The 24,481-nt window shown below is 43.2% G+C and overlaps 1 protein-coding gene across 3 annotated transcripts in view; it reads left to right on the forward strand.

Moving 5' to 3' along the window:
• Positions 1 to 24,481, forward strand: part of PEPD (peptidase D) — a 133,854-nt gene that overhangs the window by 97,107 nt on the left and 12,266 nt on the right. For all 3 annotated transcript variants that reach the window (XM_074582945.1, XM_074582946.1, XM_074582947.1), the window contains 2 exons: positions 1,494 to 1,642; positions 18,352 to 18,536. In XM_074582945.1, the coding sequence (XP_074439046.1) occupies positions 1,494 to 1,642; positions 18,352 to 18,536 (334 nt within the window). The remainder of the gene's footprint in view (positions 1 to 1,493; positions 1,643 to 18,351; positions 18,537 to 24,481) is intronic.

Genomic DNA, 24,481 nt, shown 5'->3' on the forward strand with positions numbered 1-24,481 from the left:
GGGTGGGTTTTAAAATTTCTTGTCGTGAATCTTTATGAGTATGTGTCTGTGTACGCAGTGCAGCTAGAGGAGTCCCAGCCCTGTTGGAATATTATTTACCTTTACCACGATTGCCTTTGGTTACTTACTGTCCGTTGCTTTCAGTGGCAGTTATGTTGGAAATGGAGAACATTTACAGCTGAGCGCTCTAGCACTTTTTGTGGTTGCTTGTACTTATCTTTACATAGTCATGTATGCTTGTGGGGACAGAGCTATGCTGCATGATTTTCCCAATTATTGCTGTAATTAGGGCTCGATGGCAGAGAGGGTGCCCCAGTGGAATGGCCTTCATTCTGCTTGCACTGTCTGACTGACCCTGCTGTGAAGCAGAAGCAAGAGGAAGACAACTCCAAGGTTTTCAAACACAGTGAAGGAAAATTACATTTTTTTATGATGATAAGAGTCTCATACGGTTGTTTGAGGTGGTTGGAAGAAGGCTTAAATTAGCAGATTTCAACTCTGATTCATTACCTAAGAAATCAGGAGGTCACGCAGATACTATGTGTCAAGACCAAAGTCTTAGATGCAAAATGTGCCTTCTTGTAATCAATATATGATGAACTGGGGGTGGGGGGGTGGGGGTATTTGCTCAAGTATTGTTTGGTCCAAATGGTTATTTGCTGATTTTTGAGCCTGCTGGAACCAGTGCAGTGCCTTATCAGGTAGGCTTAAGAAGCATAGTATTGCAAATGTCTAACCTGGTTCTCATAGGTAGACACCCACTTGCTCTTCTTGGAGATTGATTTCTGGCAGCTGAGCAATGCCAGGCAAATTATTGATTCATGTGTAGAATAACTATGCTTCTCAAGGGGTAAACCTGTTTTTTTGTCCCCATAAAAGAAAGCACTTCATATTTTTTTTCTTCTACCTCTGATGCAGAAAACTGTACTAAATGTTCTTTTCTGGTTGGATCTTCCCATAATCCTTGTTTCTTTAATCCCTGTTTGTCTTAAAGGAAAGTTTATGTTGTGAGCAGTGGCAGTCAACCTTTACTGGGGACGTTTTATTGAAACCATCAGATGTGTTCTGACACTTAGATACAAAAGGCCATAATTCAGTTAACATTTCTCTGTTAAGTTTTGAGGTTAGACCCTTTATGTGGTGCTAGCTTTTCTCAGGAAAGAAAAAAAGGACATCTTTTCTTCTGAGAAGAGGTACTAGAAGCTGGAGCGGAAGAGCTTGAAGTGGATTCCTCATCTACTTTTTATCTTCCTTCGTGCGTTCTCTTGGTGTTTCCATCCAGGACCAGCACAGCCCATAAGGGTGTCCATTTAAGCTGTATGCAATGCAGATATCCTTCTGCCAGGGGACTGTCGTCTCGTTTGACTTAGGAACAGCATTCGAGTGGTGATTATATGGGCAACTGCCAAAATGCAGAGCAAGAGAAGTGTCTTCTCATCTACTATTTCTTTGGAATTAAATTTTCATTTCTTCCCCCTCTCTTTCCTTTTTAGCCTGTTCGATATGGGGGGAGAGTATTACTGCTATGGCTCCGACATCACCTGCACCTTCCCTGCAAACGGCAAGTTCACTCCTGACCAGAGGGCTATCTACGAAGCCGTGCTGAAGTCATCGCGGGCGGTAATGAAAGCAGTCAAGCCAGGTAACAGATCGGTACATGGCACAGGAACTGACGAGCTTGACAGCAGCATTCAGGCTGTCAAGACAATTATGTTTGGATTTTAGAAAGTGCTGGAAAGGAACAAGATGACAAAGTTGATTTCCATGCTTAAACAACTCCTAATGGAGGATAGAAGTAGGACACACAACATTTGCCATACAACACTTTTAAAGAAAGAACACATAAACAATTCTTAATAAGATTTGAAAGGTATTTTAATCTTCCACTTTTTCTTTTTTAATTCCTTTAATCTAGTGGTGACAGTTGTTACTCTGATGTGTGTTTACACTGGCAGCCATCTTTTCAGGAAGCTTATGCCAAAGGCTGAAGTCAGAGTTTGAGGCAACATGTATGTCATGCTTTGGTTTGTTTCAAGCATTTCCTGCATTTTACGTGTAAGCTCGATAGAAATCTTCTGCTGAAAAAGAGGATGGAGAGTGCCTCTTTGGGAAGGATACTCAATTACCCTTACAACACTTTAGAAAGCACTGGCTATTGGGTACTTCACTGTGTGCCTTTAAGTTGCAGACAAGGTAATTCATCGAGTATACATTTTCACAGTTGAAACAACTGCCTGGCTTGATGAAAATCTTATTTTTCTCCGATTCGGCTTTCAGGGAAGCAAATAAATGCTTTTAGAGCTAACTGCTGCTGTGATTTTGAGTATTTCACTGGTGAAGGTACTTGAGCATTTCTCATTATTACTAATAGAACAGCATTGAGAAAAATGTACTTAATGCACAAAGCACACTTATCCTTTAAATTTACTGTATGAGCTTTCAATCATCGGGCCTTGAGTGCACGGACTGTCTGGATTGCCAGTCAGCACATACGTCGTTTTCCTGTTACACAAGCTGGCAGCAGCACTGTTCGTTTGAGCAGCCTGCAAGGGAGCAACAGCACTAGCAGCTTATCCGCAAAATGAGACTAGATATTTTGCCATTTTAATAACAATGTGCATTCTTCATCATTTGCTCTTTCTCCCCTGGTTCCTGTTCCTCTTCATGGTCTGCTTTGCATTTCAGCGTCGCCTTTAATTTCACGTAACATTTTTGGCAGCATTTTATACTAATAAATTGCGGACTATCTTCAGAACCTGAGAGCTAATACGATGCTGTACTCGGGATGGTGTAGAGAATTCCTCACTTTACTTAACCCTTTATTTATAGTGTCAGAAATTAAGTTAAGTATTTCTCAAAATTAGTTGCTAGGATCCTTTACTAGCCTTGGGAGTTTGAGATTCATAGACAGAGAAATCATTCTTGATGTCTGGCAGAAGATGGGACAGAACTTTCTGTTCTCACCATGCTTTAGTTCTCTTGCCTGTTTAGAAGAGTGGTGCGAATGCATTGATGCTGTTTGTGGGACCGTAATCATGAATTTTCTGGCTACAGAGAGCAGGTTAAACACATGTTCTGTGGACCGGTTCAAGTGCAACCGGGACCTTTTGTACTCTGTTGAATTACAGATCTGGGTACCGTCCTGCAACGTGCTAAAATTTTCACCATCTGGAAGAATCTGCTTTTTACATCCCTGTGGCTCGTACCCTACTTCTTTTGCAGCTTTTAGCCCATCTGTACACTGATGCAAAAAATCTGACAATATTATTGTATTTTCCTTTGATGAGCTCTCAAAAACACACCAAAGGCCAAAGGCTCTGGTAAGAAACACTTAAAATAGGTAGTTGGCAGAAAAGTATTTACAATGTCTGAAATGAGTTTATGATCTTCTAAAGACAGTTCAAACTGAAATGATGAGTTGGATTAGAGAGAGATCCACTTTTATAAACAACTTTAAATAACTTTAAAGATCAGATATTATTCAAATAGTTACTTAGTTGTTTTGTTTCCAGTCCCACACCTTTCCTTACTAAAGGGGACATGGGAGATAAGGCTTTCATAAATCCTTTTGAAGAAATGTATCTGCTTTGCGCTTTCCGCCAAGTTCCTTTAAAATGTTTTGGCGAGCTCTTTTAATGGCACACTGAGACAGACAGAAAAGCTGCCGTGTCCTGTGCTGTGGGACTGCGAATTGACAGTGGCATTGGGTCTCCTGGAAGGCTCATATTCCGCTGTAGAAAAAGAAGAAATAGAAGCACTGGCCTTCATAGCATGGTTAGTGTCACATACTTCCCAGGCTGCTGAGAAAGCCCAGAGCCCTGGAAGGGCGGGTGCAAACGGAATGCATTGTTCTGCTGCCCAGAGAAAAGCCCTTTCTGCGGGAGAGGCTCCTTCCTCTCCTTGGACAAACCTCATGTGTCGGCTCATTGACTAAAGCACCAGGCCCCGCTCCTGGGGGAGCCAGCTGTTGTCACAGGGGCAGCAGGAAGGGACGATGTGAATTCAGCTCTTGGGTGCCTCTTCTCCCTGTCTGACGGAAAGTTAATGCTCTAGGTCTGCGGTTCAGGGGCACTAAATGTAAAACCCAGCCCCGTCGTGGTTTGGTCAGGTTTTCTGAATTAGGGAGCCCTTGTTCCTTTTGCTGTTGATTTTGTTTGTCTTGGTTTGCCAGGTTGCTAGGATCAAAGGCGGTGGAGCGAGGGGGCTCCCAGGGCAGTGCCCCTTGGCAGGGCAGGCAGCGCAGCCACGGCGGCGTCAGCGGCCGGAGAACACAGCACTTCTCCCCAGCTGTGGAATCGGGGCCCTAATTGTGCCTTGTGGCAAAGGGTCACAGGGGACATTGAGCTGTTATCTTCAGGAGGTTAATGATTCTCGGAGTCTGTCTCAGTGCAAGATAGGGAGCGAGTACGTTAGGGACAGCCACTAACCAAATACTGGGCTACAAAACTGTGGTTATGGATGAAACGTGCATTTGCCAGCAACCTTAAACATTTTATATAGGTGTGTGTGGTTTAGAGATCAGCATTTCTTTTTCAATTTGACTTTCATATGAACCTGATTGACTCTTGAGTGAAGTTACTTTCTGAGAGATAACAGGCCATTTTGTTTATACTTCCATATGCAAACTGTTGTCATAAGTTTTAAAATACTCCGAAACGTTGTATTTTATTGTAGAAAAGCACTCATCCGAATGCATCCTGTGTATGGTCCAAACATGCTCAAATCACATACATGGGTCTCCCCACCTTCCAACTGAAAGCACAGAATTCCTTCTGTGAGCCAAATAATATATTCTGAAAGTTAAGAAACGCTCTCAGTGGGATTGTAGCCCGAGTTCAGTGCAGTCGTCACAACTCCTGCCACAAACCAAATCTGTTTAAAATAAAAGGGGAGAGAGACATATTCGGTCTTGCATAAGCAGCAGTTTTGAAACTACTGAACGTGGATCTCGTGTGAAGAGAGCGACGCTCATCGCTGAAGCGAAAGAGTCAAAAAGGCGTGCTTGTGTGGCAGTGGGGTAATTGTCTTTTTCCTACAAAGTCAGGCTCGTGATCCAAAATGTCAAAGAGGAATGTTGCATTTCCACTTAGGGGATATTCTTACTGCATCAAGTCCATCTGGGTTAAATTTGCACTTCCACAGAACTAAAACACAGGGGCAGATGTGCAGAATATAGACACTTCCATTCACATCGGTGGCTGAGGCATCATCTGCTTCTTACTCAGAGCAGCAATTTGAGAGACAATTCGCCGTTATGTAGATCTTCTACGTAATAAGAATTGTTAGAAAAGAGTGAAATTGTAAAGCCAAGTATCCCAGATTTAGAGTATTCCAGAAGTTAATGTCTCACTAATTTGCCTCACTTCTGCATTGTTTTTTAATCTCATTAGATTTACTAAATTTGTTGAGGCACATTAGGCGCACTCCTGGAGCACGTCTCCCAGTTCACTTTCATCTGAAATGAATTCAGCTCATACACTTCAGAGCTCCACTGTGTAAACCAAGCCACAGTTACTGAGGACGACCGAGGGATTTCACCTCCAAGGATGATTGGAATTAAAATCTTCTTGTAGCTACATCCATTGTTTCTCCCCCTGCTATCTTATTGCAATGCATGTAACAGAAAGAGCTGAGCTGATGAGCAGCTATTCAGTAATTTATTTTAACCTTTAGTTCCGTGCATGGCCCAGAGCTGTTTATTGCCTACTGTTCAAAACCTGCTCTGAATCCAGAATTATGAGCGTTCTCACCAGTTTTTCTGAGTGCTCATCATAACAGCACCAGGTGCCTGGCAAGCAGTAAGGTCGCTTGCGCTTCATCTCGGTGCTGTGGAAGTGCAGCAGTTCCCCGTCTGCAGGCAGTGCAGACAGGCTGGAGAAGCTGGTGTAAGAGCTAGTGACTCATTTGGGATTCCAAAACTGAAATTCATCAGATTTGAGATCCTTTTTAAGGGAGTTGAGCGTTACTCTTGCTCAAACCCCAGCTGTTTTGACCTCTGTTACAGCTGTGAGTACCCAGCTTTTCTGCACATCAGACTCCGGATTGTCAGGCCAGGCTCCAGTAAAATGAAAGAAAATTATTAATGAACAAATGTAAAATAAATAAATAAAAATAAAAAATTGTGTTTGAAGCAGGTTGCCTAGCATCCTGCTGGGAGTCTGAGTCTGAGGCAAGGGTGGTTGCTAATTCCCAGTGGCAACATTCAGGTGCATTTGCTGCACTTGCTTTTTTGTGAAGTCTCTTATTTCTTTTCCGGCACACTTTCGGCTTTTGCAGCAGATGAAAGAGGAGTTACGTGAGGAACAGGTATCTTCAGTGGTCCAGCAGGAGCTGTGCTTGCCTTGGACTTAGAGTCTTCTGGAAATAAGGTAGCCCTAGAACTAAATGAACGTGGGCTTCCTGTGGGTTTGCGTCTTGTCGTTGGTAGGAAGCTTTGGTTGGTCTGGTGGAAGCTTTTCCACTGGGCTGAGGCTCTCCTCCGTGGGAGTTCTCCTGGCTGTAGTAACACATGAATGGATGTTGCAGTTTTGCTTGCGTCAGGTTTTCCGTCTTTTAGCCAGCTGCCTACATTACAAAACATAGCACTGGGTCTGTTCCTCTGGTGAGTGCCATTGAAAATCTCCAAAAGGTTTGAAAAGTTTTATTGTGGGACTGAAAAAGGCAGCAGCATCAAAAAGGCCTTGCTGCTACTGAAACCCCATCCAAAGGAGTAGGTGGTCATGTAGCTAAAGGACTGGGCTGTGACACGTCAGCACCAAAGGTCCAAGCAAAGCTTGCACAGACAGCATCAACTGATAGTGCCTAACTCTGGAGCCCTTGATGCTGTACCATAAAGACACTGCTTTTAGTGTAGCTCTCGCCCACCCCTGTAATTGCCCAGGGTTAAAAAAGCAAACTGTGATGGAAAAAAAAAAAGTATTGTGCAGCACATCAGTACGTATGAGGCTAAATAGTGTGACGGTTAATGGCAGGGTGTGAGGTCTCAGGTCTCACGTCTGTAGTGCTCCCATGGACAACTGTCGTGGTGGCAGTTGAGAGCCTGAAGTGCAGGGGTAGATCAGACCCTTTTGTGAGCAAGTCTGACATGTTTGTTGATAGTGGAAAGATCTGAAGAACTTGAAAGGGCAAATGCTCATTGTTCCCAAATTCTTTTTCACTTCGTTCTTTATCCCAGTCACATAAGGTAGATCCAATGTCAATGTAATAGCTTTATTAACCATCATTTGTCATAAGTTGCACCTGGGAGACCAGTGTTGTTTGCTCTTTGTCATTAATCTAAATGTATGTGAAGAAACATGTGAAATAATTGGTTTTGCTGAAAGTCCCTCTCTGAAACTTCTCAAAAACAACTTGTTGAGGAAACATGATCTAGCTTTGAAGTTAGCCCTACTCGGAGCCAGGGTTTGGATCAGATACCCTCCTGGTGTGCCTCCTACCCTAAATCACTCCATGACTCCATGTTCTGAAACCTGCGAATGAAAATGTCAGTGGTGTAAGAAGAAGAGATGCTGATGAGATCAGTGCCTGTGGGCTCAGTCTAGCTCTTACTGGGGCAGGTAGTGCTGTGCAAGCCAACAGATCGCCATGTGCTTTGGTTTCTGTGCGTGAAGCGCATTCATGCTTAACCCAGCCTTGAGTCTCACTCTGTTCCAGCAGGGATGCGTTACTGTCAGTGAGACATGTGAGTCCGGTAGTCTTGGGGAAGATACTGTGGAGTAGCTTCCTTTTTTATTCTTTAGCAAATAACTGTGTATTTAAACCATGTCCAACCTCACAACTGATTTCTGCTGCTTATTATTTGGATTATTATCGTGTGCATTTAAACAATATTGATAATTAGACTTCTATAAATTTAATTCCTAGTTGATGAGGACAGTATGGTTTCTACATCTAGAAAGTTTCTATACACAATTTCTACCTATAGAAACATTGAAGTTTCTCAAATACGTTAAATCTGCTACTGTGTTGAGAGGAAATAAAAAGGACGTATGCTTACCTTTAAGCTTTGCAATTAAAGCTGTTTTGGATTAATGCACTAGATCATAAACAGAGTCTTTAATGAGCTAAATATTGGAGCAATCACATACTTTCCATCTTCATCCCTTTGTGATTGCGCACGGGGACCTCTGAACATTCCTCCGACTCTTCTCTGTAGAGTAGTGTAAAGCCACAGGAGAAGGAAGGGAGCGTGTTGTGCTTAGTGTTCTGGTACTGCTGCAAAACTTGTGTATGTTGGAAAAAAGAGAACAGAAAAACTTCTTTCAATCTCTAAGTGATACAAATTAGTATTTGGGGGGAGAAGGAGAACAAATTAAAACACCTCGATCAGTAAGGTCTATTGTCCTAAATTCCAGTCAAAAAAAAGATCTCTTTGTCTAGCAAACTGCTCCCAAGGAACAGTTGAGTAAGGCCAGGTTGGCAGCCACTCAATTCCCTATCTCTACATTTATATGATTTAAAAAGCTTGTATATCCAAAGTCCCCATTGAACTGAAATTGCATTCAGACATTAGCTGCGCAGCTGGGAATATTTGCTGATTGATGTTTGTTTGTTTCAATAAAATGAAAAATAAAAAATAGTTCCAAATATGCACAGAAGTTGTTGTTCACCAAGTCAGTTTGTGTGCAGCGTGAAACCGTTCCTCCTCAGGATGCTGACATTGCTGTAGGGTCTCCTGTGGGATTTGTAGCTCTGCGTTATTTCAGGCTGGAGCTCGTGTTCAAGGGTCTGTGCATATCCCCACGTCCTGCGTTTTACTGTGCAAGAGAGTGAGTATCGTCTTACCTCTGGCTTTCAGGCTTTGCTTTTCTGATAAATGCTGTTGAGGAAGGTCTTGAAGGCAATCTCCCTCTCAGGACTAACAATAATAATAATAATAATAGTAATAATAATAATAGTAATAATAATAATAATGGAAGGTGAAAGCTTCTCCATACTAGGGCTGGAAGATTCCTTGCCTGTTTATAGCTTTTCCAGAACTCAAGTTTCACATAAGGACATGGGGTCTTTAAGCTCTTAAATCCTTTCTTCCAGGATCAAAGATCAGCCATTGCAGATTTCATTGATGCCAGGATTGCCATATAATCCTTGAGCAAGAAAGTACAGTCAAGTACACTTCAAAACCAAGTACAGGCAAAAACATTGCAGGCAAAGAAGTAAACCCACGTGTCAAGCAAATAAAACATCCTTTTATTAATCATGTAGATATCAGCAGATCCTTAGAACCTACCAGGAAAGGGGTCCCTTTTGCTGTAGGTGCTGAATAAATGCGAAGTAGTAAGTAGTTCCCAAAGGCCAAGGTCCTTTGAGGCAAAGAGGCGGAGGAGAGAGGGCTGGAGCACAGAGCCAGTGAGCGCAGGCCAGCAGCTCTCTGGCTTGGACTACGGAAAGTTCTCTGTAGCTGATGGTCCCCGCTCTGTCCCTGCATCAGCTGCCTCACCAGGCCGAGTCTTGCGTTTTGCAGTTGAGAGTGGGTGTCTGAAGGTGTTTCTCAAGTTAGCAGAAACCCTTCCACTCTCTCATTTCTTTCTCATGTTCCGTAGATGTAGAGCCAAACAGTGTGAGGTGCAGAATGATTCAGAGGAAGGCATTACACCCTTGTGTAGATCTAACTCTGAGGCCTTCCTTTAAAGACCAGGAGAAAGGGTCCTTGGAAGTTCACTGGGATGAGACATGACAACTCCATGACGTGCCACCTGCCATACACAACCTTAAAACTCAGCATGTCGGCATTTTGGTTACAGCTGCAACCGTGCCTGGAGTGTGAGTGTTGGCCACTCTTTCTGCCCAACTTGGTGGCAGAGGACCAGAGAAAGCCTTGTGTATTTGTAGGTGCAGGATGCTACACAAAATTAATCCCACCTGGCCTTGATCTTTGTCTTCTGGGCAGCTGCAGCTGCACAAGTGTTGAGCTGCTGCGTGAAACCCTATGTCCGCTTTTTGTGCCTTTCTCCTGATTTTCATTCATTGGTGCAGCTTCCTGACCTCTTTGCAATGGAGGGGCCGCCTGAGCCAGTCTCCCCATGCGCGTCCTTCCAAGGAATCTGGTCAATTAGAAGGACAAAGCAAAGCAGCAGATTGAAGTAAAGCTCATGGAGGGAGATACAAGCCCAGGGACTTTAGAGGGTGAACGGTCTGTATTTTTGTACAGCACAACATAGACCTTGGATGGTATGTACCCCTGAAATCAATTTGGTATCTAAATATTGGGGCATGGTTCTTTCAGTGAGACTGTCAGGGGGAGGGAGGTTCAGGGCACAGCTACCAGCTTCATAAATAACCAATTTTATACAACAGAAAACACCATGATTTGAATTCAAAGTGGCAGTATGATTCCCTATTCTGTGTTCTAATAACATGTCTCTGACAAAAAAAGAATAGTGGAGAATTTAGCTCAGGTCGGATAGTACTAAGACCAGGGATTAGAATAACCCAAATAATTAAAGAACTGTTTAATTGGAAACTAATAGCTAGGGTATTTGACATTGCAGATCATATTACTCGCACTTGTTTCTGTTATTAAACTGAGCAGAGTTGTGCTTAGAAACATATGCAAATTCAAAATTTGCAACTTCACAGATTACGACTTCTTTTTTGTAATGACAGTTCTGTAACTTCTTTAGAATTCAGGTTTATTTTTGTTTGCTACTATTTCGAATACTGCTTTAGAGTAATTGTCACTGTATTCAACTAGGATTAAAATTTATTAGACCTAAAGAAAATAGTTGTAACTGTTACTAATATTTATTCCTTCCAAGTACAAGGTTCTCATTCACATGCAGTGGGTGTTTTTTGCATGCAAGTCATTTCAGTTTGGTTTTATGTAGTCCAGAGTTGTACTTAGTAGAACACCATGAGGGCACGCTTCTCTGTTGTGCTGTATAAAAACAGTAGCTAATTTTGATGAATATTTAGAAAGAAATTGGACTGTAAACCGGACCTTTTGACAATAGCACAACAGGGGAGGGCGTGGGAGCACAGTCTATTTTACAGTTTGTATAATTTCAAAATGCCCATATGAATTATTCCCATTCAGATTGTCATATTTTAGGCAAAGTGCTGCTGATCATTATTAATCTGCTGTAATATCTGAAGCAAAACAATTATTCTCAGCAATAAAGCATTAATGACAGAAGTTGAAGATTTCATACCAGTTCCTCTGAAGAACAGATGCTTTCAGGGCATGTTGTAACCAGTACTTGATACTCACAAATCCTGCTGAATGACACCGCAGTATTATTTTTCCCCCCTCACAGTTAAGAATGTGTTATTGTGTTAAAGACAGATTGGAAAGTAAATCTTGTCAATGTATGTTTTAAAAAGCTATTTGTAGTCCGCTCTCTCTCTTCTCTACTGAATGCAGTTGGCTGTATTTTTCTTGCTAGCATTAATGTTCATGATTAAGTTTCCCTTTGAATACTCTGAGATTGACCCAGAAAAGGTAGGATAGCTTTCTGTGGTAAATTAATTCCGTTTTTGTTGCTTTAAATGGTTAAAGCATTGGCCGCCACTTAGGAAATAGAAGCTGAAGGAACTAAAGGATGCATAGACAGTACTGATGGTCAAGTTCAATCCTTGATTCTTGCAAGATTATTAAATAAACACGGTGTCATTGATTACTGGAGCTCTCATTGTTGGACGCGTCACCTGACCTTGCCCAGAATAGCAGTAACATACGGCTGCTGGTGTGAAAGAAAACGGCGGTGTTTTCTGTCGAATCCAGCAGCCCCTGCGTTGGCACCGATGCCCCTGTGCCAGCAGATGTGCTGAGATGGGGGCGGCAGCGCAGAGCTGCCCGGAGCTGGCTGCTGGGGGGCTGACCCCAGGGGCCGGCCCAGGCGTACACGGGAGGCTAAAATAACCCTGAGCTATTGCCAAGCGCATACATCAGGCACCTGAGAGCAGTGGGGCCTCCCTGCCCCGCAGCCCCCCATGGGGCAGGCTGGCAGCGGCCCTGCTGGGGCAGTCTCTGCCGGGGCTTGGGCAAACGCGCGGCTTTCCAGCTCCCCTGAGCCCCTGGGCTTTCCTCTGCTGCCGGCGGCTCTTCAGAGGTGCTGCTTGTACAAAGCAAACACATTTAGAAGTCTTCACAGACTTAGAGCCTACCTTGGCTGCGGGTTATTTTAGCCTTTCTCTAGTGAATGTGTTTTGGTTTAGGGCTATTTTTTTAAAAAAAATATCCTTTTTTCCTAATCGTAACAGGTTGTAATATTGTAACGTTGTACAATTCTGTTTTTAACAGTGACTTTTTGGGGAATAAGCTGCTTTTACATAGTCCGATGTGCACTGATTTTCTCCCAGCTGGGTATTGAGGAAACACACTCGTTATACATTGTAATGTGAGTTGAAGTACAAAGTTCGTGAGTCCGTCGATCTTGACAGTGCATCAGCTGTAGCTGTCAGTGCAAACCTGCTAGACACAGATTGTGCTGTTTGCCCTGAATCTTATCTAAATAGAGTCTTTTCTAAGCCTCGAAGATTGATGAGTTTCCACACCACGATCGCTCCCTCTAAGCGCTTCCCTCCTTCCCTCAGTTTTTTTCCTCCTCAGTGCACAGCCCTTGGGAAGGAACATGCAGGAGATCTGGCGTCTGACAGTGCTGCTCAGTCCTGTGCTGCATCTTTCCAGCGGTGGAAGAAATCCCTCCTCTTGCTCTACGTCTGCATCTATTCAAATTGTTTTTCTTAAGGTTTGCAAGATAAGCAGCATGGCAGACTGTTATCTTGCTCTTGCCTCTGATGTCTTATAGATCACTATGTGCAGGTTTATAATGGGGAGGATGGATTTACCACTTCAAACTTCCATCATACTGCTGCAAAAGAAATATTGTGATAACAGCTGAACAGCATGACACTATTCCGAATTTCGGAGATGATGGAGAGTCTTCTGTGTTCTCCTTCGGTAGCTCCCGCTGTGGTCAGGCAGGTGCATCTCACTGGGGGATTTGAGGGTGGTTTCTGAAGGAGACCATCCTGGTCTGGGGCTGTGACACTGGGGCTCATGGCACGAGCAGGCTGGAGTCGAGTAATCCCTGCAGTCAGCACTGCAGGTATGACACAGCAGCAAATGTGATACAGTTCCCATCACCTTTTTAGGATGGGAAAGTTAACAGACTCTTCTCATCATGTGGCAGCCAGATGCAGCTGTGCCACCGCTGTAAAATACAGCCTAAAATTGCATCCCTGAACCAGGCATCCATATAGCCATCTGACGCTGACTCCGGGAGGCTTGCGGGTAGGTAGAATCTTAGAATCACAGAATGGTTTAAAGCCCATCCAGTGCCACCCCCTGCCCTGGGCAGGGGCACCTCCCACCAGACCAGGTTGCTCCAAGCTCCGTCCAACCTGGCCTTGAACACCTCCAGGGATGGGGCAGCCACAGCTTCTCTGGGCAACCTGGGCCAGGGGCTCACCACGCTCACAGCAAAGAATTTCTTCCTCATATCTCATGTAAATCTCCCCTCTTCCAGTTTAAAACCGTTCCCCCTTGTCCCATGGCTCCCCTCCCTGATCCAGAGTCCCTCCCCAGCTTTCCTGGAGCCCCTTTAGGGACTGGAAGGGGCTCAAAGGTCTCCCTGGAGCCTTCTCTTCTCCGAGCTGGAGCGCCCCGGCTCTCTCAGCCTGTCCCCACAGCAGAGGTGACCTACACAGCATAGGAAGCTCTGAGCAGCTTCGCTGTGCCCAGATGTTGTCAGTGTTTGAGTACCGCATTTTGGTTTCTTGCTCTTCGATTCCTCACCCTGTCACAGAGCAGCCTCACCTGCGGCTGCAAGAAACCAAGCCCGAAAACTGAGCCCCTCCTGAGTATTTCATCTAGGGGGCCAAGAGGAAAGCATGAAAAGCAGAAATGCAACAAATTCTTCTCTAGCACCCAAGGGAAGAGGAAAGAAATAGTTGCTGTTAGTATTTATTTAGATGATGTTTTGGTTTGTTTTTTAAACTGGGTTTGATTGGAATTTTGAAGGAGCTATTGTTTTCTGTCTGATATGGTCGCTGTGTGTTGGCAGATTCTGATCTGTTCCAGTGGGTTGCTGGCTGGACTGGGATTGCGTGTTGTGTCTGCATTTCAGTGGCACTGCCAGGGGACATCGGGCCTTTTGCCCTTGTCTGTGGACACTCAGAAATTAAATGTAGCTTAACCTTAGCACAATTTGGGGAGAAGTTACTACAACCTTGCCATACTCCTGTTTTTTTAGTAAGATTGTGACATCTGTGCTGGCAAAAAACCCCCACCCTACAACAACAAAAAACCCCTGCTAAATCATTTGTGGTTTAATCATTGTCACATTACAACCACAAAGTACCCTAAGTAGCGGCCAAAAAAATCCTGTTAGGCCTTTTCAGAGCACTTTCCGACCAAAGTGGCTAAATACCACGCAGTGATTCTAAATTGCTTTTGTGTGCTGTTTCTACTTTATGTTCTCGAATAGCTTCTAATAAAACATCAGAAAATAATCACTGGAATGAAAATACCAGTGAGTTAACAGCAACTGAGGAACAGTTTATAGTGTGATGTATTACAGCAATTAATCTGTTCAATTCTACTGTTTAAAAAGTTATGGTATGTTCGGTAAACGATAGGGATGCTTTTGATTTCTGGTTTCACTAGAAGCATTTCTTCTCTCTCTTTTTTTTTTTATTTTAACAAAAGTCTTCCCTATCAACAGTTTGATCAAAGAGATCACAGGTTATTGCAGAGATCCTTATGTGATGTTTCCGAGTCCTTAAAACATGGTGTTTTTTCTGAAATTTGGTGTCTTTGGCAAACAGATAGTTAGGAAATATTTTCAAGGCATTAAAACAATACCTATTTTATCTTTTTCTTTTCTGTCACACTAGTATCTGTGGATATCAGATAACATTCAGGTTGATGGGAATAAATTTTTAAAAAACCCTAGTGGTAAACTGAATGCATTAAGTTTGCCATTTTTAAACACAGCGACTCACACATCTGCAAACCTCTGCTGTACTGTTAGCACGGTGTCTGAGAACTAATAGCTTCCGTGTATTGTTTAACTAATCCATGCTCTGTCACGTTTCATTATCGGACATATTCAGTGCCTGGTCCTTGCTATGGAGTTGGTTCACTCTGTATCTCGAGGCATCTCAAATGCTTTGGTTGCTGTAAAAAGTGGGGTTTGTCCTGGCCACTGGCCCAAGCACGTGCTGCGTGGCAGGTAACGAATCGCAGCCCGAGGAGCCTTGGTAACTGAGCTTTCCTGGGCAGCCGGTCGCTGGTTCAGTGACCTGCATTACCCAGTATCTCGTTTGGCAGAGAATTAAGAATGGAGCAGACACATCATCAGCAGATTTTCCTGAGCACAGACTCATTTTGGTACGAGCTGTCAAAGTCCAAGGACCCTCCAATCTCGCTTTCTAAACCTCATCTGTCACTGCAGTATAATTGGTTTATAAATTGTCTTAAAGATAATAACGGAACTAACCTTTTTACACAAAAAGTATGTCTGCAACTACGATAAACCTTTTTACACAAAAAGCATGTCTGCAACTATGATAAACTTCACCAAAGCTTAAAAATAATGGTCCTGAGTAATATCTGCGTAAAGCGTCCCAGTGGGCGATGGGTGGTGGGAGGTTAGCGCAGGCTGGGGTCGCAAAGCAGTCAGCCACTGCAGGAACTCGCGTAACTGATGGCAGAGCCACTTGTCTGCAGATCGTTTTGTTGTGGGTTTTACTTGTTTTTTAACTGCTTTTTCTTGCTATAAGAATGCTAATAGAGTGGTTTCTGCTGCATCGGCTTGCAGCAGGTGACAGAGCTCTCTACCATTAATCCAGAAAACTGTGAAGCCAGACAATGGAATAGAAGATGCAATCTATCTATAAACACGTTCGCTTTTTTTTAATTAAGAGTATTTGAACACCTATTGTAAAACACACTTGTACCGTTTAGCGGGGTGCCCCCAGCAGCAGCTTGCTTTCCCTCCAGCCAGAGCTTTCCCAGGGCTGTCTGTGTGAGAGCTGGAGCTGAAGCCCTTCCGGTCTCCAGCAAAACTGGTGGCACTGGCTGGGTGATACAAGCGTGGTCCAGAGTCGCTCTGCTGGGCTCTTTCCAGAGCGCGGACCTTGTTCCAAGAGAGAGCCCAGAGCTGCAGATTGTCCCTCCAGCCTCAGTGTTTATTTTGCAGGGGAGCTTTCTGTTGTCCTCAGTCTCTAATGAAATAGAAAAGATGAATGAAAACCAAACCAGACGGAGAACGCAGAGCTCTGGGCAGGAGGAGAAGAGGGGAAGTGGTCATGCTTTTTCTCAGGGAGAGAAAAAGAAAGAAGTAGAGGCGAGGGAGGAAGGGGCTCTACTGGGTTTGCTCAGAAATGCTCAGGATTTACAGCCACAGCAATCTTTTTAGTGAGGGCAGCAGAGTCATTCATTTGCTCTGTTGAACTTCGGCAGGCAAATGGATATGTGGTTTTGATGGTTTTTTTTTATTTCTGATCAGTTTAATGTTTGTATCGGTTGTTAGTTGTATCTCTTCCTTAGTTTGATGCAGGTGGTTGTGTTTCTGTAAGTGCAGTCGGTGGGTTGGATGGAGATGAAGAGTCTCAGCAGAGCTGCAGGGGGAGGCTGTACCCAAACAGCCGGCACCTCGTCTTCGGGTCTCGGGCACCTCCTCTTAAGTTGATTGAGAGCACCCAGGATATGGTTGTATTTTGGCTTATGGCAAGGGAGTTCTGACCTTCGTTTATAGCGAGAGAGGACGAGGCTTCAAATGCTTGACCAGAGTCAGAAGTTACCTGTGCCTTTGCAGTCATGGGGATGAAAATAGAAGGCTTGTAGTAATACTCAGCTAAGAGATCACAGAGAGATCTTAAGAGAACATCCAGTGTCCCCAGAAAGAATGTTAAAGACTTCGAGAGCAGTTAGAGTTGACTGCAAAGCACAGAAACTGAACTGGGAGTTACACACAGAAATTCTGTATTCCCACAACTACAACATAAACAGGAAAGCAACTGCGATTCAGTAGTAATTCCAGCTTGATATCTGTGATATCGATGCAATCGATTGTAATGTTTTCGACTTACCATGCAGTAGGCTGGAGCCTATTGTGATATAGCTGTGAAACATAGGTGAATATAGAGAAGTGAATATTGCAATAGAACCAACGTTCAAAAAGATAAAAAGATAAATTCTTGTAAAATACAATTACGTTGAACACAGTTGTCAAAGAACAACTGGTTGTAGTTGTATTAATTCTTTCTGAAGGAAAAATCTGAATTCCTTTTTGAAGGAGGGAGAACATGAAAGTAGCACGTTTTGACCAGGAAGACTACACGCATCTGCTGATTTTTCTTTTGTTTCTGACTTTTCTATCAGAGCCATATCAGAGCCAAATTGAATTTTATTTAAGCGCTCCCATAGGATGATTTTATTTCAGCCTTTGAAGCCCCAGTACTTTGAGCAAAAAGTGCTAATGTAATTATGATATGACATTCATGTTCACAAGACCCTAGAGCTGCGTCTTTAACTGGATTAGAGCAAATGGAACTTGATGGGGTTTTTGGCCTTAAAAATTGCTGGGTTTCTATTTGTTTAATCATGCCAAAATTGAACAAGGAAAATATTCTTCTACTGTACCTTAGCCCTAGTTGTCTTGACTCTGCAACCGCTCTGTTGATGATGACTCAAAGCCATGGTGAACTAATTAAGACAGTACTGTGTTACTAACAAAAGAGCTGCTTTCTTCCTCCCTCCTCCCCCCAGCAGTTTGTCAAACAAAATTGTATCCTATACCAAAATAATAGAAATCTAATGTATCCTGGCACTCTGTCTCTAGTCAACCAACAGTATTTTGTAATGCTGTTTTAGTACGTGAATTAGAGGACTTGTGTTTTACACAGCCCATTAACACAAGGGAATCATTAATTTCTGGAGAGTGTCTTTGCCAGAAAGATGTGGGCTTTAAATCTTCTATGTATGTAGAAAAGTACTGTCCACCTCAAATGTTCTAAATATGGGCATGATCGTTATTGAAACTAAAAGGATAGTAATATTTTATGCTTTGCATTTTAAATAACTGCATTTTACAGTTGACATTCTTTTAGAAAACTCTCTGATACATTTGCATCTGCACAGACAGGCTTAGGTACGGTGTCGTAGCGTTCTCTCAGGTGGATCTGGATTACAAGGTGCTGCTCTTCCTCGTTTGTAGTTTTCTGTGCTTCGCATGCACAGTAAAGATAATTTTGCCTCATTTAAAGGGTTTTTGTGCTAATGTTGCTCTTTCCACCTTTGCTTTTTTATAAACAAAGGGTACATGTGTTACATCTGCTTTTTGAAAGTCGTCTTTAAAAACTTTTAGCAATAGTTAACTCAGCTGCTTGTTTCTGCTCTCTAAGGGGTCGCCTGGCCTGATATGCACCGTCTGGCTGACAGAGTCCATCTGGAGGAGTTGACTAAAATTGGCATTCTGAAAGGCAATGTAGATGACATGGTGAAGGTTCATCTGGGTGCAATATTTATGCCACACGGACTTGGACATCTACTTGGAATCGACGTGCATGACGTTGGAGGCTACCCAGAGGTTAGTGTTAGTCCATTCTCAACTGCATTGCAGATTAACCCCTCCCAATTCGACCAGCGTTTCTCTTACCAGTTGCTTCTTCTCAGGGGTGCAGCAGATGTGCGTTTAACTGTGTCTTTTTCTGGATCTGATATTTTATGCAGTTTACTTTAAGGAAGTCTGTTAGTTCGTTGAAACAGAAATTGCTTAGGGGGAGAAGTCAACTGATGTCGCCCTTTGGGCATTCCTAATCTGTTCAATTTCTACATGCATTTTGGTGTTCCTCCACGGGCCACCACTGAAACGTGTTATCACTCAAGCATGCCCTATGCTGTGGCAGAGAGCAGCTCCAGCTGCCCGAGACCTGTACTGGGATGACCCACTTGCTCCATTCACAATGTGAGGCAGCTGTAGGAGCCCACTGCTGCACCCGGGCTAGTAAATGCCGATGGCTGTGTCATACGGAAACAAGCGGGCTCATGTTCCTGTCTTGAACTTAGATCTCAGGCGGCAACATGGGCACCAATGTAGATGTGTTGTCCTGGAATGAGAATGGAAAGAAAAAAATCCATCAAGTCTTCCAGTCTTTGCACATCTGAAAGCACAACCTCTTGTATTCCGAATTTCTGCAGAAGACGGAGAATGATTACCTTTTTCCTTGAATTAACATAATGTCCATGACTGTGGTCTGAGAGCAGAATGGGTAAAATTCTGTAACCAATGAATGGTAGGATGTTTGCAATGATACTGAAAAAAAAAATAAATCTCTAAGGGGATCTGAACTTAAGGTTTGAATAAAGACAGGAAGTTTACAGCAGCTTCAGAAAGATTTCAGAAGGATTTTCTGTGTGTTATGTTTTGGTTATTTGAGGCTAACAGTTTAAGGATTTTCAATAATACAGTATGAAAATGGATCATTTGCCTTCTCTCTTACGTAAGAACTCTCTTTTACGAGAACCTGAAGAAGAAACGAAGAACTTCTTGGGTAAGGTTTAGGCATATTTTGGAGCTCGTTCATGTTGGGTGAACAGGCTATGTAACAGCTGCTCTTGCTGGGTTCACTTTTGCAGGCAGGGAAGAAACAATATAATATTAGAGGGTACTCATTATGTTCACAATATAATTATTGTTGAGACACAATACTGTGATGACAATGTCTTGGCATCAGTTAACAAACTTTCATAAAAATGAAACAAAAATCAAAAGCAACCCTATTCTGATTTTAAGATCTCTCCAGTAGCTGACACAGAGAGGATGGGTGTTTGATACGTGCCTGCGTTCAATGGGAGAAAGTTTTGTATCTATGCCTCATTATTTCATGAGAAAATGCATTTTGAAGACATCTAGTAGGCTGTGGAGTGATTTTTGGTGCGTTTTAAATGTTTACCAGCTAACGAGATTTTCACAAAGAATTTCATGAAGCCATTTGTGTGTTTATTGTACACTGAGCCCATGCCTGTAGTATCATGCTCTTTTTTCTAGCTGGTTAAGAAGCAAGTTATTTGCTTTTGGCTGAGGGAATTTCTGGGAGTATTACAAAGGATTTTTTAAAAATAAAAACTTTCCAAGTGGATATTATTCCATTATTTTTCCTCAAGTGTAAACAGTTACATTTGGAATAATACAATAAGCTTTAATTTCCTAATTTTTATCCGTCACAAAGTTTTGTGCGTTCCAGAAAAACTATTTCCAGACATTGTTAGCTTAGATTAGTTATTCATTAGTAGCCAAAGATTTCTTTTTTCAAAATTGGCAATAATAAGTTTTCATCTTTTCCAGTAAGCTGCTTTCACATGCAGCACTGAACAAGCACTTTCTTCCTCTTTGACAAACACTGTAAAAAACTCGCACATTTTTTGCAAAGGATACTCTGGGATATTAGAAAAATACAATATTTCCCTTCCGTGTTTTTGCCATGATAAAGAATAATTGAGTTTGGCCAGCAATAAATGTGTCTTAGCAACTATGTTTAGGGCAAGATTTTTAGGAGGCTGTAACCAGTGTATTTCCTACTGAAGCCCGTAAGTCAATGTCCTGATTTTCGGGAGAGCTCGGCAGTGCAGGGCTCCTTCGGGAAGCGGGTCTCCTGCAGCCTACCCTGCTGTTCCTCGCGGGGAAACCCAGCGTCGAGCACTTCTTTGAAAATCTGTCTGCTTCTTTTGAGGGCCTAACTACAACTTGAGCAGTTCTGAAAATTCGGCCCCAGCGGTACTAATCACTGCAGAAAATCTGGCCCTTAGCCGGAGCTAGCTTCAAAGGGTGAAAACTCCACTGGGCTTAGCTTCGGCTGTAAAATTTAATCATGGAGATGGTTTTCCCACACTGTTTTCATTTGTTTCTGGGTAAATTCGATACGGGATATAAATGAGGGTTTGTGCCTGTTGCAATGGAGAATATGTGGTAGGTGATCCCAAATTTTCAGACCCTGAGGTAGATGGGTCTGAAGTTTTCATTTAAATCTAGGTTCTGTGTCTCTAGATGCTCGAGTTGATTCAATTTCATGTTATATTAATTGACTGTAAGGCTCTAAAGAATGCTAAGTACATTTGATGACTTTCTATAATAATAAGCCAGTTAATTTAAGTTAGGTTAATAACTACTGTGATTTTAACATCTTGTGAATTAAGAGTTTCATTTTGTTTTGTCTTTTAAAATTATAAGATTTACCTTAGTTTAAAGTTTTAATTCAGTTCTCTATTCTCATGGCAAGCCAATCCTTTCATCGCTCTTCTGCACCAGCAAATTAAGGTTAGAGGTTTGTTTTGATCCTGGAGTGATCCACGTCCTTCCATTCCGGTGCGTGGTGGGGAGCACTGCGGCTGCTCCCAGAGGAGTGCAAGCTGCGGCTGGCTCTAGCAGAACGCTTGCGCCCGGTTGACTGTCTGGGGGTTTGGGTCACCAAACCTACTGAAGAATACAGGAATAATCTTGTTCCCTTTCTTGTTCTGGCAAAAATTATTTTCCCTATGTATCCTGCTTTATGCTGAAGCAGAAGATTTCATTTTTTTTGTGGTTAGCATTGCAAATGATGCATTAATGTTTTTTTCCTTTAAGAAGCAGAGGATGAGGTGAATTCACCGAGAAGCCTACAGCTGTTGTGTAGAGCCCCAGCGATGCAAATTGCCTCGCTTGGTCATAGCCTTGCGAAGCTGTGCTCCCGCTGCGCGTACGCGGGACCTGCAGACATGAAACGACCTGCAGGCGGGCGCTTGGGTGAGCGAGGAGTAACAGGGCCTCTCTCCAGCTTTGGCTCTGTGTTTTGTTCTTGTAAGCAATTGTACACCTCGAGGAAAGATGAGGGGAAAAAATCTGCTGCTTCCACTTCACGGGATCCCATTGAATCACTTTCTTTTTGGTTCTTTGAACTCCGGCATAGCAGAGTGGGATGCCTGGGGGGGCCGCTGAGCAGGCGGAGTGCAGGCAAGAAACTAATTGGTGAAGACTTTCAGTTCTGCAGCATTTCTGTGCAGAGCAGTGCTGAAATCCATAGTGCTTGTTCCTCTCTGTTGGGTCAGACACCAACCAGGAGAGTTTCCTGCAGCATAAGATTCTCCTGTGGGATTTTAATCCCCTCCCAGAGTTAGGTTCATAGAGCTTCTTACCCTGCCGCGGCATCTCACGTGTGCTCAGAAAAATCAGGATGGGTTCCCAGCAGCTTTTCCCTGTGCAGAGAGATGCTGGAGTTTGGGTCTTTGTGGGCGCTTAGGGCTTGAGCAGAGGCTGAAGAGGAGGGATTGTCCAAATCTTTCTGGAATTTTAGCAGAGACTAAGAGAGATTTGTGTTTTTGAACAGTTCATTCTAGGCACAGGAGAAGAGAAAAGCCAAAACAGTACAGTTCTGCTTTCAATTGTATGTAAAAGTAAGGTATAAGAAGGTAGGTAAGCTTTAAGGGGCTTGCTATGCAATTTCCACTAATATTGGTATCAAAAGATCACAAAAGAAAAAGCCCTTTAATTTAAGGCCGTTGCCTGTGTATGCTTTCTGCATGTCACAAGAAAACCTGCCCGTTAGATTTTAAGCGGTACTTGTCGTTGGTCTCATTTTAAAAGAGCGTTGCTGGTAGCTTTTGCAATTCTTTATCTCATGTCTGACGAATTCTCTATCTAAATATTCTCCTCATCTTCCAGGTTTATGTTGTAGTTGTCAGCTTGGTGATTTTTACTATGTACTATTTCTTTTTTTCCTCACAGTTAGGTTTTAAGAAAAAAATATAATCTGTATGTTTTATTATTATTTCCGTTGCGATAGCAATGGAGCTTGGTGGCATCTGAGGAGCAGGAAGCAAAACTGAGAAGGGACGTTATGCTGAGGACCCCGCCATAGCGATGGATTGAAATTCAGCTCTGTCTGCCTCGGAGCAGGCAGCGGTGCCTCCAGTAAGCGGCAGGCGATTCTTCTACATTCCTTGCAATAACAGGAAAGGTGTTAGGCAGCTCCAACCTGATACCACTAGTTAATACCTAGGAAAAGACAAAAATGTTTAAAGTAAAAACAGCCAGTTAAACATCGTGTGCTCTCCATTCCCCCAATATTAACTTTGAGCTGTGTCCCAAAAGCTCCAGCCAGTAATTAGATTCTCCTGCAGAAGTGGAAGCTTTGACTTGCAGATGGCACGAGTGGTGTGTGACGCCCGGAGCATGTTCTCCTGTCACCTGCTGCTGGGCTCGGCGAGGCTGAGGAGGGGTTCCTGCAGGCGGCTGGAGGCAGCTCGGGCTGCTGGGAAGGAGCGGGACAGATTGAATAAACTAATCTTCATTAGTATCACTCAGCAAGAGAAACGAGGGCTTAGAAAGAAGGGGCCAGGAGACAAGTGAAATGGAATTCGAGGCTTTTATTTTATTAGCTGCAGAGGGCTCTGTTCTTTTTACAATAAATGAGCTAATTAGAAGTTGGGTATACGCAGTGGGAGAATAGGGAAGAGTGAGAGCTGGGATTTCAATTCGGTGTTGATTTCGTGTAATCTAAATATAATGTTAGTATCCTGACTAATTTAAATACTTGATTGCACTTAGCTTGGTAAAATGATTAGGACTCCTCTGTATCGGATGTGTTCCAACAGGGACAGTCTATTTGCCAGGCTCAAAAAAGTTCTGTGACAATTTAGCTGGAAAAAAAGTACCAGAAACTAGTTTGTGTCACCACGTGAGTCTTTTCCTGTGGTTCAGTATTTGCAGTTACGAGTGGTTTTGGTGATCTCTGCTGGGGCCATTTCTCTGCTGTTGGTGGCTCGAGGAACCTTCTGGGTGATGGCAACTAAGGCTTGCAGCCCCTGGTTTGAGGAGGGAGGGCGGCCCCGTGTCTCTGCGCTGCTGTAGTGGCCCCGTGGTCAGCGACCTGCCAGCGCAGAGATGTCACCTGTACTTTCCTTCTGTCCTCATCCAGAGACGGACCCCAGATCAGGCTTACCCGAGCGGGCCTGGAGCTGTGTCTGCTTTGATCACTTTGCCTGGTCGCCGGTGTCTGTGGGACAAGATCCAGCATGATACTTACTGCAGTTCTTCCACAGAAAAAGCAACGTATGCCCCCATGAACCATTGAGTTGGTAGGAGCAGGCAGTAATTCATCCTTATACTGAGGTATTCCGGAGATACTGAAACTTCTAGTCTTCCACCACCACTTTTCTGGGGAGTAGGTGTATTTGCGTACTTCCTAATTCCCTGCTTATTCCAAAAATAGATCTATATTTTATATCACTGCACACTTAACTTAATTTGAACTTTTATTTTGCTTACATAGTAATGAAATCAGTTTACATAATAATTCTCCTGTTCCCTTGACAGTCCTTATTGCCTAGACAGGCTGTTTTTTGTTACCTTACATGAACCATTAATTGGAATCTGATGTTCTTGGCAGGAGTACAGTCGCAAATGACAGTGTCATACATCTGTGCTTACTGTGGGGGGAGTGTCTCAATTTTAAAATGTGAGCAGAACCTCCAAATAAAATCAGTCTTAGAAAACAATTT

This window comes from Larus michahellis, chromosome 4, assembly GCF_964199755.1.
Source record: "Larus michahellis chromosome 4, bLarMic1.1, whole genome shotgun sequence".
In the NCBI taxonomy this organism is placed as follows: domain Eukaryota; kingdom Metazoa; phylum Chordata; class Aves; order Charadriiformes; family Laridae; genus Larus; species Larus michahellis.